The sequence below is a fragment of the Protopterus annectens genome, chromosome 3.part0 (assembly GCF_019279795.1).
Source record: "Protopterus annectens isolate FY-2018-M chromosome 3.part0, PAN1.0, whole genome shotgun sequence".
Taxonomy (NCBI): domain Eukaryota; kingdom Metazoa; phylum Chordata; order Ceratodontiformes; family Protopteridae; genus Protopterus; species Protopterus annectens.
The window spans coordinates 718,281,395-718,298,164 of NC_056731.1; the positions used below are offsets into that span (position 1 = coordinate 718,281,395).

Sequence of the window (16,770 nt, forward strand, 5' to 3'; positions counted from 1 at the left end):
GTTTATATATACCTCCTCTAATGTCACACAAGATTGGAGAAAAGGGAAAACTCCATTTTTGTTGAAAGTTATTTTGGCACTTTTTCTTCAGTCCAGAAAAACAAAGCTTTCTGCAATAAACCCTTAGAAAATACTGCACACTTTAAATGTATTCAGTTAGAGTTTAAACAGTCCCTAAGTGTCCAGTATCGCATCAAAACAACCAAATCCAAAATAAAAAAAAAATGCTAGTTTGGGCAAAAAATATATCACACTTCCTATTACCTGAAGATAGAATGGCTTAATATAAAGGTGTACTAATTACATTGCTGATGTAAAGCCTTCCAGTTGTAGTAACTGCTTACAAGACAAACCTGAATTTGCACAAACATCTTATAGAATATGTCAGTTTATTATCCTGATCTCATAAAGAGAGCATTAGTGCTCAATTCTAGAAAAAGTAAAATGGCTTCCATTCAAGTAAAAAATGTACAGCTTGCATTCTTAACCTACAAGCATATTACATAGAAACCTTTAACTTCTTTGCTATCAGATTGATAAAAAAGACCACCACTTATAAACCATGCTCACAACCATCCAACAGCCCCTTGCTAAACACCTCACACTGAAAAAATTCACATAGAAAATAATACAGTTTTTCCATAATGGTCCAGTAGATTTGGAAATTGCTGTTATCAACAGTGAAATTTATCTCCCCTTCCACAAATTCTGAGTACAACTAAAAAAAATTCTATATAAAGATGCCATATCTAAATGCTTCACAAACAACATACATGAAATTCATACTTATCCAGTTCATTCTTGCATAAAGACTCAGCAGCAAACATTAGACTGGCCAATCCAACTGAAAACTATATTACATAACTTAGACTGCCTTTTCAAATTTGCCCCAATCCATCCAATTCACTTTTCTATCAGTTTCTACTCCTACTAATAACACTTGTGACTGATCATACACTATTCTTCCACTCACTCTGTTCCTTCTAAATAATAATCTGTGCAGTGAATATGATGTATATATGATCCAGTTGTAAATGGCACTACCTTCAAATAATGCATTACCTTCAATATGATGGAATCCATATATATGTTACATTAGCTATATGATTAGATGCTTTGCGGTAACCTAGCTGTGAATCAATTTGTACTGCATATTTTTCTTCTGTCTGCCCAGTGTTTCAGTGTTGTATTTGTTTTCTTAACTTTGAGCTGAGCCTGAAAATGGTTCAACTGGATCAGTTTTCTACCTCAATTAACAAATGAAAATAATATAAATAAAATAAGATGTATGCACTTGCATAACACCTATATAAGATCTTAAATGCAGCTGAGCAAAGTAACAGCAGTAGCAAATAAAAGAATTGCATATGTCCTGATTTTAAATAGAACCAGTGGATAGAGAGTTATTAATTTTATTACAAAAGCTCTTGTAAGAAATACACTTAAAATTCTAGAAAAATACTGTAGACTCACTAAAAAAGAGATAAAAATTATGCAGAATACCTAAATTCAGGAAAGTTTTGGGGTTTGAGACTTAATCTTAGAACTGCAAATTTAGAGAAGTTAATTAGGGTTTCAATGAAATTTAATAAATGAATGGCATACATGTCTTCAGAATGAAGTATTTCTAAGAAAGGAAAGATAAATGTCTGAATACTGAGATGGGCATACTCAGACAAAGATTAGGTTAACAGGGTCTATATTAGAACAGCGAACGTTCAAAATTTTGAGTGTTCTAATATCGACCCGTTTATCGAAGAAAGAGAAAACTGAATTTTTTCCTAGGGAAAGAATTTGGTTGTCCGTTTCTGTTTCTTCGGTATTTTCATTTGTTAATTGAGGTAGAAAACTGATCCAGTTGAACCATTTTCAGGCTCAGCTCAAAGTTAAGAAAACAAATACAATACTGAAACACTGGGCAGACAGAAGAAAAATATGCAGTACAAATTGATTCAGTGCTGTGGTGGAAAGTTACAGGTCGGGTTCAAGTAAGTGTGTGATTGTGTGGATGTGAGGGTTAGGGCGGGTTAGGTGAGTTAGAGTTAGGGCGCGGGTCAGATAAGTGTGTGATTGTGTGGGCATGAGGGTTAGGGCGGGGTAGGTGAGTTAGGGTTAGGGCGCGGTGAGGTGACTGTGCAATAGTGACGAACCTTAGGGTATAGGTTAAGGTAAGTGGACAGTTAGTGGTGTATGTATAGTATAGTTTAGTGTAGGGTTAGGTGTAAGAGTTTAGTATAGTATAGTTTAGTGTAGAGTTAGGTGTAAAAGTTTAGGTGTATGTATGTGGATTACTGTTTGTTTGGTGTGCTTTTGTTGTGTGTATGTGTTTTGGAACAGCAAATTTTTTCCCTAGGAAAAAATTCGCTGTTCTGAATGTTTGATGTTTTAAATTTTCAATTCATTGGGTTCGATATTAGAACACTCGAAATTTTGAATGTTTGGTGTTCTAATATAGACCCGGTTAACAAAAGATGTATATAATACCAGAAGAAGTAATAAATGGGATTTGCTATTAATAATCAAATTTCACTGAAATGGCACACTAAAAAGTGAACCTGGGATGCTTGACTCATTTGGAGGTTTCAAAAAAAAAAAAAAACAGTAATACTCCTAATGTTGTAAAATGCATACAAATATTTTTTTTCAAAAGGTATCTCCAAATGTAGGGCAACATAAAAACTATATGATATATGTATGTATATAACTCTGACATTGCCCAAAGTCAGCAGTAAGAAAGAATGTGAGAAAAATAAATATAATAAAATATAAATAAAAAAGATTTTTTTTTAAATAATGCTTTTTATTGAGTCATTCTAAAAAGTAAAAAATAAGGAAAAAGAGTGAAAACTTTGCTAAACAAACAGACAAGCTGATTTCAGAAAAGCATTTGAGGTTGGTTTTGTTGATTCCTGCTACTTCTTCTGCTACCTCATTATCACAATCCGAAAACTGACCTTTATTCTGGACAGAATGTTGGCAGGCTACCAGCAGTTTTCCTGAGCTCTGCTATTTTATTTACTCTCTGACAGGAAATTTTATTTCTGTGTTATTGTACTTGAAGTTTTTGGTTAAATACTAATATTTTGAACTGTTCCGGAAGATAACAGCAACAACATTTTTATTTTTAAAACTTTTTTCCTGTCAAATACTTCTTCAGAAGATTCTTCCCTGGGAAACAGAATGAGTCACACAAACTTGAACTCACCGGAATCTGCTATGAGAAAGGACTTTCAGACTGTTTTATTTAATATTCAAGAGCTCTCACTGAAAATGAACAAAACAGATAAAATAGATAATTTTAAGGATAAATGCTCCAGACAAATGGAATAACTATAGGGATCAATTAAAAAAAGCACAAATATCAGGAATAGAAGTTTCATTTTATGATATTGAAGGGAAATTAGTAGATGAAGAAAATAATACAGATTTCATTCTGAGACAAAACACCTTACTTTTGGAAAAAATAGACGACTTGGAAAACAGGTCCAGGAGGAACAGCATCCGCATTTTTGGCTTACCAGAGAATATAGAAAATGGAAATATGACAACTTTTCTTATATCTTGGTTACCTAATGCTTTTGAATTGCCAGAAGCAATGTCCTACAAAACTGAAAGAGCCCATAGATCCTTGTCTACTCCATCTGCCACTAAAAACAATTCTCCATCAAGATCAACTATTGTAAGTTTTTTTTCTTCACAAGACAAGGATCTAATTTTAAAAACAGTGTGGACAAACTCTCCCATCAAAATAGAGAACAAAACAATAAGATTTGATTATGATTATTCAACTACTATGACAGCTAAAAGGAAAAACGTTCTTCCTTTGATTAAAGAACTAAAGAAAAAACAAATCAAAGTTCATCTACTATTTCCAGCCAGACTGAAGATATTCCTTTCGGATGACATCAAAACCTTTGATGACTAAGACAATGCCATTACTTTTTTAAAGACAAAAAACATAATTGACTAAGTAGAGGATATGGAATGGAACAAAAGACACTTTGAAAAGACAGGCAGAGGGAAACAGTTGGAAAATAAGTGGAAGTAAGAAGAAACTAAAAGAAAAATGACTTATTTAAATAACTTTAATGTTGTAATAATATTTTTAGTTTTATATTATCATAAATGTCTCGAACATAAAATAACACAACTCAGTGTATAAAGATGGGGAAGAGTGATTGCAAAGGAGAGGGCATGTTTGTTCCATGCCCTCTCTAGCAGTTGATTGCTTGTTTGGATGATTGCTCCAGGCAACAGAGGTATGTTTAAATAGATCAGTTTATTTTTTGGTGTATAACTGGTGGGACGGTTGTGGATGTGTGGTTTAGTATGGGTGGATGGTGGGGGGGAGGCAGGGAGACATGTACATGGTTGTTCCCTGCTGTAGTCAATTGAGTAGATCAGCTTGTAGCTTGTTATATTTTAACAGGGTATGCTGTTGGTAAATGTTTTTTTATGTGTATGTTTTCTCTTCTTCTTTGCCCTCTTACTGGTCTTTTAATGGGTCAAGTTGAGATTTATGGTGTTTTGTGTAAGTCATGCTAATTTGCACCTACTAATTAATTCCAGATAGATGTGGTATGTTTTTTATGCTTATTAGGAGGGAGGAGTATAGTAGTTTGAGAGATGGTTAAATTTAAATTAAAAGCTCAGTTAATGGCTGTAAGTATAGTCTGAGGACTGAAGCTGAAAGATATAACAGTAGTATCGTGCCTCTCAAGGTAAATAACTTGTATTAACTATATACAGTTAGTTATGTGTCGGGGAAAAAAAGAAAAACGACACCTCAAGCAATTACCAGATGAAGCTTTGGTTGTTTCAAAAAGATTCCTCTTTTCCTGCTGAGATCTCGAGTGAATTAGTATGATGATAAGTAGATGAATAAAGAAATGTGCGAGAAGAAGTGTACAACAGATACGCTTAGGGTGCAAATCACAGGAGTAAAGGTCATATTCTCACACATTTTAGATGAAACACTACATATATATGCATACAGTTTATTTAGAATGTAAATAAGCAAAACATATAGAAAATATATATTAGAGTATATTTGTAATTAAGATGGAGTATCTTGAGTGGCAATAATCATTCCTCAGACATAGAATAGCAAAATATTTCTAAAACCTTCCCAACTTCAGTCATTAGATGATTACATTATTAAGCTATAAACAAGCATTAAACAAAACCTCCATTAACTTCTGGGCTATTAAATGATACATGAATAGCAGAGTACAATGATTTCCATATGTTGTTGTACCATTTGTGCTTTTTTTATATAAGAAAAACACCATTCATTGCCAGATGCTACCACTTTGGCATTACCATCTATGGTAAACTTTTGACACTTTCTGGTGCTTATTGCATGAGAATGGAAAGGAGATGGTTGAAAACTTGGCCATTCACTTGAATAAGCATTTGCAAGTGTTGGAAATATTTGTCTAAAGAATTGGCCAACAAAGGTCTATAACATATACATGTGAGTTCTATGTGTATGATGCTCACAGTGATTGAATTGATGGATTTGGACATGGAATGCACCTCCATCAGAAGCTTTATCTGTATTGCTGAATGCTGATTTGTCATTTCATGATGTGTTTATTGACAGTTTTCATTAAAGTTGTCGCAGTTTGAATGATACTATTTATATGTGAGCCAGGTGGACCACTTACCATCTAAACTTTCCCGTTCTGATGTTTATGGGTGTGAAGGTGCATTCTTTGATGCATTGCTAGTTGTCTGGTGGTGATCTTGACATGTGTCTTTACTCCCTTTTTTGGTTCTTTACTCTAGCTAGACCACCATTGGTGTGATTAGGCTAAACCTTTCACTCTAGATTTTACAAAATAAGCCTATTTTTGTTGTAACAGAATGCTTAGGTAGAAAGCCTTTGATTTAATCACCTGCTGTGAACTCACCTTTGACTCGTACAGCTACAGTTCCGAAATAGTATGTAATTCTTGATTCTGTTATTACAAGCTAGCCTTTCAATACATAGTAATGTACTTATAATAACAATATTTTATCAACACTCTAATGGTCACTGTCTTCAGAATGCACAGTATAAGGCATGTACTATTAGTGCAATAATAGATTATCCGGAATAGGTAATCTACAAGTCTGTAAAAAAAATGTAATTACTTATAATACTGTAGTATCCTTATTCTGTATTACTTGAATTCATCTATTATTCACTGTTTTCTCTGCAACTTATGTATAATATGCATATTATTTCTCTGTTTGGGCATGAAACTACTACTGTAATTTTATCTATATTGAAATTCTATATGTGCCAGTAACACTTGTAATGTAAATGTCTCTATTGGAGCTTTTCTCCTCAGGTCTCCACTGAAAATGGGCTACTAGCTCAGTTGGACTAACCCGGTTAACAAATATCAAATAAAATAAATAAACATATTAGAGAAATATTAGATTTTCCGGAATAGTTAATCTACATTTCATATTAACATTGGCATGACCCGTGGGCATTGAGGATTTTATATTCCATCTGGAGCTCACACTAATATGAACTATGACATTATTTAAGATTACAAGTTGATAATTTGAGTAATACCCTCAATTCTTGTACATACACTTCTATGGTGATTTTTGTTGAATACCTACTAGTTTTATGCATTCATGTGTCCCAAATTTGTAACCAAACAGATTTGAACACTGGCTTTGTAACTTTTACAATTTGTTTAAAGTGAATTAAACTGAATGGTATTGTTTCAGTGATTTTCTTCTTTAACAAAAAAATGTTAAAGACTACTAATCACTGGAAGAAAGAGCCTACTTTTCACTTTTGTGTCTCTTCCCATGAGCTCACTAATTCATGATTGTCAAATATTGGTTCTTTCCCACTAGTCTTGAGTCAAATGCTTCCTCCATTACAATAATGTTTTTGATGACTACTGGTGGGAAAAACTGATGAGAGGACATGCCATCCAGTTAGACATATAAAATACACCCCTGGGATTCCACCTGTGTCCCGTTTGGACAGTGGCATCAGGTGCTGACTTTTTGGAACATGTGATAAATTATTGGCTAGGCTTGTAAAGGCCTCAGGGCCAATAGCCTAGTAACTTCCTATGATCCTATGATTCTATGAAGAGATGAGTTTATTTTGTCAAAAATACCTACAAAAGTAATTTGATATGTGGATTATCTCAGAATACCAGTCTGATGTTTCATGCTACTGCAGATTATGACCCAGTTGCACAAACAGCTACAACACAGTGTAAGCTTGGAAATTTTAATAGTGAATGTTATGAATTGTAATATTGAAATGTGAATGTTGGTCCTCAAACATACTTGTAGATTGTCAACAATATTATTCATTAAGACAATCTATTACTAAACAAAAGTTTATGGAATACAAAGATGTAGCACACATTCATAACTTAATGCAATAAAATTTGTACCGCTCCCCAACTCCTTTTTTTCGGGAAATAGGTTAACAGAAGAGAAAGAGGGGATGTTATTTCATGAGATATCCTCCTCCTTTCTCTATAGTAATTTTGGGATGTATATATTTGTAAAAATAAATAATTATTAGAAATTGGATGGGTATTATTGGATCTTATTAGAAAGCTCAATAGAAAACAAATAAACTACATAACATAAATGCCAAAGTGATACATATAAGTTAAATGGGTCTATATTACATCCTCAAAAAAACCTCTTCAGCGAATGCATGTTTGCCAATCAATAAACAGTGAAATCCAACTTCTTCAAACATACATTTCAGAGAATTTTTTCCTAAGGGAAAAAAATCACTTGACCAACCAAAAACCAGACAAACCCTTCAAACCCTTCAAAATGGGGGGGTTTGCCCTCCACACCCGGCTGTGCTCCCCCATGCCCCCCTAACTAAATATACCAAATCTGAGATTGCACTATAGTGGGAAAAGGGCAAGTTCTCGATGGTGGCCAAGCGTTTTTTTCCGCTAGGAAAAAATTCGCTGAAATGTCTATTCGTGGGAGTTAGATTTCATTGTTTATTGGTTGGTGAACAGGCATTTGCTGAAGAGTTTTTTTTTTAAGACATAACATAGATCTAGTTAAATAACCTGTTATTCACATGTTGGTATAGCATTTTTCATTTGTAATCAAAATAATTAAGTGTATATAATTAATGTTTGCATTAACTTGTTTATAGAAATAATTCGGATAGAAATATAGTCAAAGGCACTTCTTGATGTTAACACATTTTAAATTCTATAAGTTAGAAATAATAGCTCCATAGAGGCTTTTCTTATTTTCTTTTCTTGTTGTGACTTTATGATAAATGGAGTTTCATTTATTCATAATTATACTAAATAGCAGGCAGAGGGTTTTTTTGGATAATTTTTCATTGTCTGAGTGAACAAGAAGGTTAGTTTGGATAGCTTTTCTATTTAAACTAGGAGTATTAGACTTCATGGAGGGAAGTAAGTTTGAAAAAAATTCTTGTTTTCATTTCATTGTTATTTATTGTTTTTATGAGTGTCTACAAATTTCAAAAAATGCTAATGTATTTAATTTTAATGGCATTATTAGATTTCCAATGTTTATTGGGCAGTATATCAAATATAAGAGTGGTAAAACAAAATTAATACATATAAACTTTAGGGAATTATTTTTTGTTTATTTACTGATACATATAGCATGATAAAACTAAAGTGCATTTCTATCAATATAAATGGTCTAAATAATGGCTGCAAGGGAAGTAATCTTAGTAAATTCCTAAATTTGCATACTTCACAAAGTGTTTTTCCACAAGAAACACATTTATTACAGGAAGACATAAATAAACTCAGTACAAAACAAATTCTAGTTCTGAGTAGTTCTCAATATATACCATGGGGGGTAGAACCATCCATTATTTGGATGTAGAAATTTATGTGAACCAGGATGATAAAATTCAATACAAACCACATTATAAGAAGACTGCAGCGGAAAATTTTCTCCATGCTTCCAGCATGCATAGTGATTCCTTGATTGAATCTCTCCCATTTGGTGAGTTTAAAAGAATAGGGAGACACATTTCAGAAAAGAATTTGATTCCAGTGGAATTCAATAAGGTGGAAGGAAAGTTATTAGAGAGGGGATATTCTGTCATGAGTGTTAAAAAAGCTAGAAGAAGGGTGGAGAATGAGTTGGGCATCACTAGAAGGTCCAGCAATAGGGTGAGATTTAGGGGGATGGGATGCTCTGGAAATCATGATATTCATGGTAAAAATAGTGGTGGTTCCAAGGAATCTAATGGAAAAATATTTTTTGTAACCAGATTTTCCCATTTTTCTCAAACTTTGAAGGAACTAGTGGATAGATTTTGGCCAATTATTTGTGAAGATGAGAAGATAGGAAAATTCTTTCCATCACGGGTGACCTTTTCATATAAGAGATATTTTAATCTCAGGGAAATTCTAAATTTTAGAAAAAATGGTGAAGGGGGTGAAGATGATAGAAAGGGATCATTTAGGTGTGGAAAATGTAAAGTGTGTAAGTGGATTAGGAATTTGGATGGTTGCAAAATTAATGGGGTTAAATACAATGCCACGGAATTTTATAATTGCAACTCAACTGGGGTTGTGTATATTATAGGATGTGGCTGTGAGAGACAAAATTGGTATATAGGACAAACCACTAGAAGGGTTAAATTAAGGATTTTGGAACACCTAGGAGATATAAGGCATAAGAGGCTGGAGAGCCCAGTGGGAAAACATTTTATTGACAATCATGGGGGGGTCCCAGATGGATTTGTCTTCAGTGTGTTAGGTAGACCTAATGTATTTGGGAATGAGGCCATTTTTCGTGAAAAATTACTTTTGATGGAGTCAAGGTTCATTCTTAATTTAAAAACTATATTTCCGAATGGGATGAATATGGAGGTGTAATGTGTTTTCCACATAAGAATTTTGTTGGTAACTTTTTCAGTATTTTTTTCAGTAATTTTAATTTCTTCACATATTTCTTAATATTTTCTAATATTTTCTAATATATTCAGGGAAATGGGATTGCTTGCAAGGGCAACATCATGTGAACAACAGGTATACATATTACTAGTAATAATATTTATATTCATGTATATATTATCAGAAGTATTTATGAAATGAATGTTATTTATTCTCCAGTTAACATGTTGTATAGTTGTGCTTAAGAAATGTCAAATTTGTTTGCTTCAAGTAGTAATGAAATGATTGTAACTATTTAATTGGGGGATGGTGCATCAATTATTTAATTAAAAGATTTGTATAAAAATGGGTGGAGCATTAAGTAAAATGTATTCCAGGAGAAGGCGAAGGCCGAGGTACCAGAATTAAAAAATTTCAATTGCAGCAGTCGGTGTTCTCTATTTTGTATTTTGTATAGTTCTCAATATAAACAGAAAAAGAGGGGGGTGGTCATATTGGGTCTATGTCATAAAACCAAAAACACAAACTCTCGAACAGTCAAAAAATCGAAATTGGTATTGTGGGGGGGCTGCACCCCCCACACCCCCCGCTAAATATATATTCCTATTCCGAGATCGCACTACAGTGAGGAAAGGGCAAATATTCTGATCTTCACTGTACTGCAATTCCAAAATACCACTTTCGAGTTTCTGATTATTCGTGCATGTCAGCGTTCGAGAGTATGCGTTTTCATCTTTCTAAAGTTGACCTGTCATATTATGGAGAAATACTTTACCTTTACCTAATATAATAGGTGAGTACAAACATAACAAAGGCATGCTCAGCTTAGTAGTTATTAAATTCTATGGAGCTTTATATACTCTTATAAATGTATACTGGATTCCAGGCATTGGTGTAAAAATGGTCAAGTCACAGTTAGAAAAGATAATACAATATTCAAAAGGAAGCTTTATTATGACAGGAAATTTTAATTGCATACTAAGTGATGAAGATTCTAATACTAATAAAAAGAATACCTTCATCCACAAAAGAATTGAAAAACGTCATAGATTTAATTCAAATTAAAGGTATTAATGTATTCTGTGATCCAGGTTCTTGGTTTTACAATTACTTTCTCATAGACATGGATCCCACTCAAGAATAGATAGAGCATATATTTCAAATAACTTAATACCTAAGTTGATTGAAGTAAAGACAACTTCATGGCCGCTCTTAGATCACAACACTATAACGTTTGAATTAAAACAAAATATCAGTAAAATGATTTCTATAAAAAGGATTCCAGCATACATAACTAACTTAAAAGATTTTAAAGATTTCTATAATAAAGAGATTGAAACATTTTTAGAAATTAATTATATGGAAGATGTATGTGAAATATGTGGATGGGATGCCTTCAAACTCTATTTGAATGGAAGAATAAAAAACTTGCATGCCCTTAAGAAAAAAACAATGTAATAAAGATCTGATAGAAATACAGGGAAAACTTGTAAATTACAACAGAACAGTCAAAAGGTCAAGACAGGCTGATGAAAGAAACAGATGAATTAAAAAAAAGTATTTAGCGATCTTAAATCATAATACCATGATATATTTAGAAAAGATTAAGGTAATTAACTACTCCATGAATACTAAATCAATGCATAAATTAGCTTCCAAGTCCAAATCAGTTAATACATCTAATCATATTAAGGAAATGTATTTACCAGGAAGTAAAAAAAAAAAAAGCTAACAGATGTTGATGAATTCTTAAAGAGAGAGATCCTACTAAGATGGCTGAAGAGATTATTCAACTGGATTAATCTTTTTCTACTCGTAAGTTTGATTCACGTAGCAATAAATTCAACACTAACTTACAGGCATTAGTGAAATTCATAACCCACTAGTAAACTGCACAGCTGTTGGAGTGGATAATGCTAATAATGATGTGTACGATGTCATAGCCTTAAAGACTGAACTTTTTGTCCTTGAGAAAGAACTTTATAAATTGAAAAGAAGTCAGTTTCAGAAATATCACCTCGAGGTATGTTTAGCCGAACAAATCATACCCCGAGGATTACGTGTTCTTAAGATGCCCTCGTTTCATAACGGGGATAATATTTTGCTTAAGGAATGGCAGAAGATTAATCTGCAAGCGAGTTTTGGTTACTTTCATCAGCAGAAAGGGAAATGACTGCTTCTATCGACTTGATCAATACCATGTACACAGGTCTATGCAAGAAGTATTCGTTGGAAGTTATTGATTTTTATATTGAGGACATTCTTAATTCCCTTACCTTATATGAGAATAAATTGCAGAAGGGTAAAATAGGGAAGATTATAAGAGATAGATCCGATTTTCAGACCGGGCACATCTTTAACTGGCTGAGAGAGGAGCGTATGCATGGGGGCACTGATGCAGTGAACACCGTGACGATGACGGAAGCAATAACGAGCGCTCTTCAGAGTGTGGATACACCGAAAGATGTGGACACTGAAGAGATTGTGGATGAGAACTTACAGGTTGGCGTTTTGAACTCTGGAACATGTCCTGTTGACTCGGGGGCCAAGAGAAAAGTGGTAGTTACAACAGCGCAAGTGCATCGAGAGAAATCTGACACAGGAGATGACATTAATTCTGGTGATTTTTTACGACGCCACAACATCGAGTTCCCCTTACCCATGAAGGTGAATACCTTCAAGACGAATCGGGAACACTCGAGGGGGAGAAGTCTAACGTGAGGGAAAAGGAAATGGGACCATACATCAGGGAACCAGATAAGTATAAAGAAAGTGTTCTCCAACACCAAGAGGGACTAGTTTTGAATTTATCCAATGTTGAACTGAGTAAACATCAGTTAGCTGTTTTGGGAAAAGGTCTTTCTTTTATTCCCACCAGCCGTTCATGTTATGCAGATGTTATTTTGGACATCAAAACTTTTACTAGAAATTTGACTTTAAAGTTGCTATATAAAGATAATAATAGTGTTCAAAGAGCTCAGAATGTTTTTTCTAAACCAAGTTCTTTTATTCCGAACAATCATATGCTTGTTAATGCATTTGAGAAATTATGCATACGTGATATTTATGATACATGTGTGGGCCATGGCTCTGATTTTATGAGTGATAGATATTCTAATTTGTCACGACATGAAAAATGTGCTCTGAAAGAGCTTGAGAATGATACTCGACTTACTATCAGACCAGCAGACAAAGGCGGCCTGATCGTGGTTTTAGATAAAAATTGGTATGAAGCTCAGATGTTTGCCATTTTATGTGATAGTTCCTTTTATGAGGAATTAGATGCAGAACATATTTTTGCTCATATAGGAGATGTGCATGTTGTTTTGAAAGGTTTATTAGAAGAGCAGTTGATTGATGAAAAGTTATTGGATTATTTTTTAGTGGACAAGCCGACAATACCTATATTACAGGGACTACCAAAGGTCCACAAGTCAACTAGTAATCCGCCTATGAGACCAATTGTCTCTAGTAGAGGTTGGTGTATGGAATCCATCTCTATTTTTATAGAGAAGCATTTGAGACCAGCCTTGAACAACAGAGAGCATGTTCTTAGGGACACTGAGCATTTTTTGAAGGATTTATATAGCTTCTTTTCTATACATAATGATTATATGGTGTCTTTTGTTACTCTAGATGTGGTCTCTCTTTTCACAGTGATTCCGAATACAGAGGGGCTGGCAGCTATACAAGAGTTTTTGAGGAATTCTACGCAGTACACTGCTGACACTATTATTCTTCTACTTCAACTTTTAGAATTGGTATTAGAACATAATTTTTTTTGTTTAGTGGTCATGTGCATAGACAATGCAATGGCATAGCTATGGGCACTTCTTGTGCCAATAGCTACGCCAATGCTGTTATGGATAGTTGGGAGGAAGAGTATATTTTCAAAGGTCCCTTCAATCATCTTATTTCATTTTATCGGAGATTTGTGGACGACGTTTTTATTTTGTGGGAAGGGAATGATGAACAGTTCATTGATTTTATGAGTTATGTTAACAATACCACCTCATTCTTACATTTCACACATAGGATGTCGAGTGAGAGTATGGATCTTTTAGATGTAGTTGTGTTTAAAGACCTTGAAGGAAAGATGTACACGAAGCAATATAGGAAAGATTGCCATGTTAATCATCTCTTACATCGCAGTAGTGCACATCCACCACATATTTTTAAGAACATTGTTACGAATCAAGTGATGAGAGCATCTAGGTTGAATGTTAGAGAGGAAGATTTTAATCTTGAATTGAATAGGGTCTTGATGTTTTTAAAGGACAGAGGATATAATGATAGATGCCTCACAGAGCATGTACCAAGTGTGGTAGAGAAGAGAGGTAAGCAGGCTAAACCCTTCTTCTCTAAAAAGACAAATTCCTCTAGTGAAGTTATGATGAGATCCACTCATACTAATTTGAAAATTTCTTTGAAGTATGCTACGGATGTAAGTAAGTATATTGATATTGTTAAAAAACATTGGCAAGTTTTGATGACAGATCATGACATAGCGAGATTTGTCGATCCTGTTCCTAGATTCAGTTTTAGAAACGATAAATCACTCAAGAGGAGGTTATGTTACCCTAAGGAGGATAGGATGGATATTGGTCATGATGGTACTAAACCCTGTGGGCGATGTAACTGGTGTGGGTATATTGATAGTAATAAGGTATTTCATCATCCTGATCAAGGCAGAGACTACCTATTTAGGGTTTCTGCCACCTGTGAAAGTCAACATGTGGTTTATCTTGCTTGCTGTTGTATCTGTGCGAAGTTTTACATTGGCAAGACAGATAGGTACCTTAAGGAACGTATTAGGGAACATTCATATAACATCAGAAAGGGCAACAAGACCAATGCATTAGCTAAGCATGTCCTTAATACAGACATTTCTCAAGCTTTTAGATTTAGGGTGATTGGATTGATTCATGAGAGTTTGAGGTTTGGTGATATATGCAATAAAACAGAATTTGGAGGCAATCTGGATTACTAGACTGAGGAGCAATGAGGGACATGGGTTGAATGAGTGTATCCCTTTGAGACCTAGACTTAAAGTGAGACCTTTACGTAGATGATTTTTTATATATGCATAATTTGAATAAATGTTTTTATATATATATATTTTTATATTTTTGTATTTCACAGTCATGTGACCGTGTATCATGTGATGTTTTTGGGTGTATAAAGGTGTGTTCTAATAGTGCTTGAGTACACCTGATGAAGCTTAAATGTGAAAGCGCTTGTGTTTTTTGCACTCAGTAAAGGCCTTATTTTGGATTTTACAGCTGTCTGCATCTCATTGTGACTATTTCTCATTATTTATTTCTTTGGAGACGTTTTGTGGGGACTACTCCTTTTGGCAGTTTGTCTTTGAATTCTTAAAGATATTTAGAACCCATTTTAATAAAGTTAATCAGGAGGAGGTAAAAATGGATCCCCCAAGATTTAATTAAAACAGTCATTAAGAAACATATCACAAATAGGCTAACAGAAGATCAAAGGAAATTAATAGTTAAACCCATACAGCTGGCTGAAATTAAAAGCCAAATTCAAAAGTTAAAGCCAAGCAAAGCAGCTGCTAATGATGACATGATATTGGAGTTATATAAAATAATGCCAAAGGAAGCTTTACATATCTTGCATAAAGTCTTTACTTTAAAGATCTAAATAAAGTACTGGAAATATACACTTATTTCTCCAGTATTAAAGATGGAAAAAAAACAGCAGAATGCTCTTCATACAGACCAGTTTCACTTTTAAATTTTGATTATAAAATATTTATGATTATACATGCTGCTAGGTTACATTTTCTGCCATTTCTGATTACCGCTGATCAAACAGGATTTATCTTCTTCTTCTTTCGGCTGCTCCCATTAGGGGTCGCCACAGCAGATCAACTGTTTCCATTTCTTCCTGCCCTCTGCATCTTGCTCTGTCACACCAATCACCTGCATGTCCTCTCTCACCACATCCATAAACCTTATCTTAGGCCTTGCTCTATTTCTGTTACCTGGAAGCTTCATCCTTAGCATCTTTTCCCAATATACTCTGCATCCCTCCTCAGCACATGTCCAAACCAATGTAATCTTGCCTCTCTGGCTTTGTCTCCAAACCTTCCAACCTGGTCTGACCCTCTAATATACTTATTCCTAATCCTGTCCATCCTTGTCACACCCAGTGCACATCTTAACATCTTCAACTCTACCACGTCATGCTCTGACTCCTGCCTTTTTGTCAATGCCACTGTCTCCAACCCATATAACATAGCTGGTCTCACTACCCTCTTGTAGACCTTCCCTTTCACTCTTACTGGTACTCATCTGTCACAAATCACTCCTGACACTCTTCTCCACCCACTCCATCCTGCCTGTACTCTCTTCTTCACCTCTCTTCCACACTCACCATTGCTCGGAACTGTTGATCCCAAGTATTTAAACTCATCCACCTTCGTCAGCTCTACTCCCTGCATCTTCACCAGTCTTCTATCCTCCCTCTCATTCACACACATATATTCTGTCTTAGTCCTGCTGACCTTCATTTCTCTTCTCTCTAGAGCATATCTCCACTTCTCCAGGGTCTCTTCCACCTGTTCCCTACTCTCACTACAGATCACAATGTCATCTGCAAACATCATAGTCCACGGGGACTCCTGTCTGATCTCGTCTGTCAACCTGTCCATCAACATTGCAAATAAGAAAGGGCTCAGAGCTGATCCTTGATGTAATCCCACTTCCACCTTAAACGCATCCGTCACTCCCACCGCAGACCTCACCGCTGTCACACTACCCTTGTACATATCCTGTACCACTCTTATATACTTCTCTGGCACTCTCGACTTCCTCATACAATATCACAACTCCTCTGTAGGCACCCTGTC

General features: G+C 34.7%; 1 protein-coding gene across 1 annotated transcript in view; it reads left to right on the plus strand.

Annotated features, from left to right (window-relative positions):
- Positions 1-12,628: 12,628 nt before the first annotated feature.
- Positions 12,629-16,770, plus strand: part of LOC122796911 (ATP-binding cassette sub-family A member 13-like) — a 3,979,956-nt gene continuing 3,975,814 nt past the window's right edge. Inside the window, exons 1-2 of the mRNA XM_044065669.1 lie at positions 12,629-13,373; positions 13,533-13,657. Coding sequence (XP_043921604.1) covers positions 12,629-13,373; positions 13,533-13,657 — 870 coding nt within the window. The remainder of the gene's footprint in view (positions 13,374-13,532; positions 13,658-16,770) is intronic.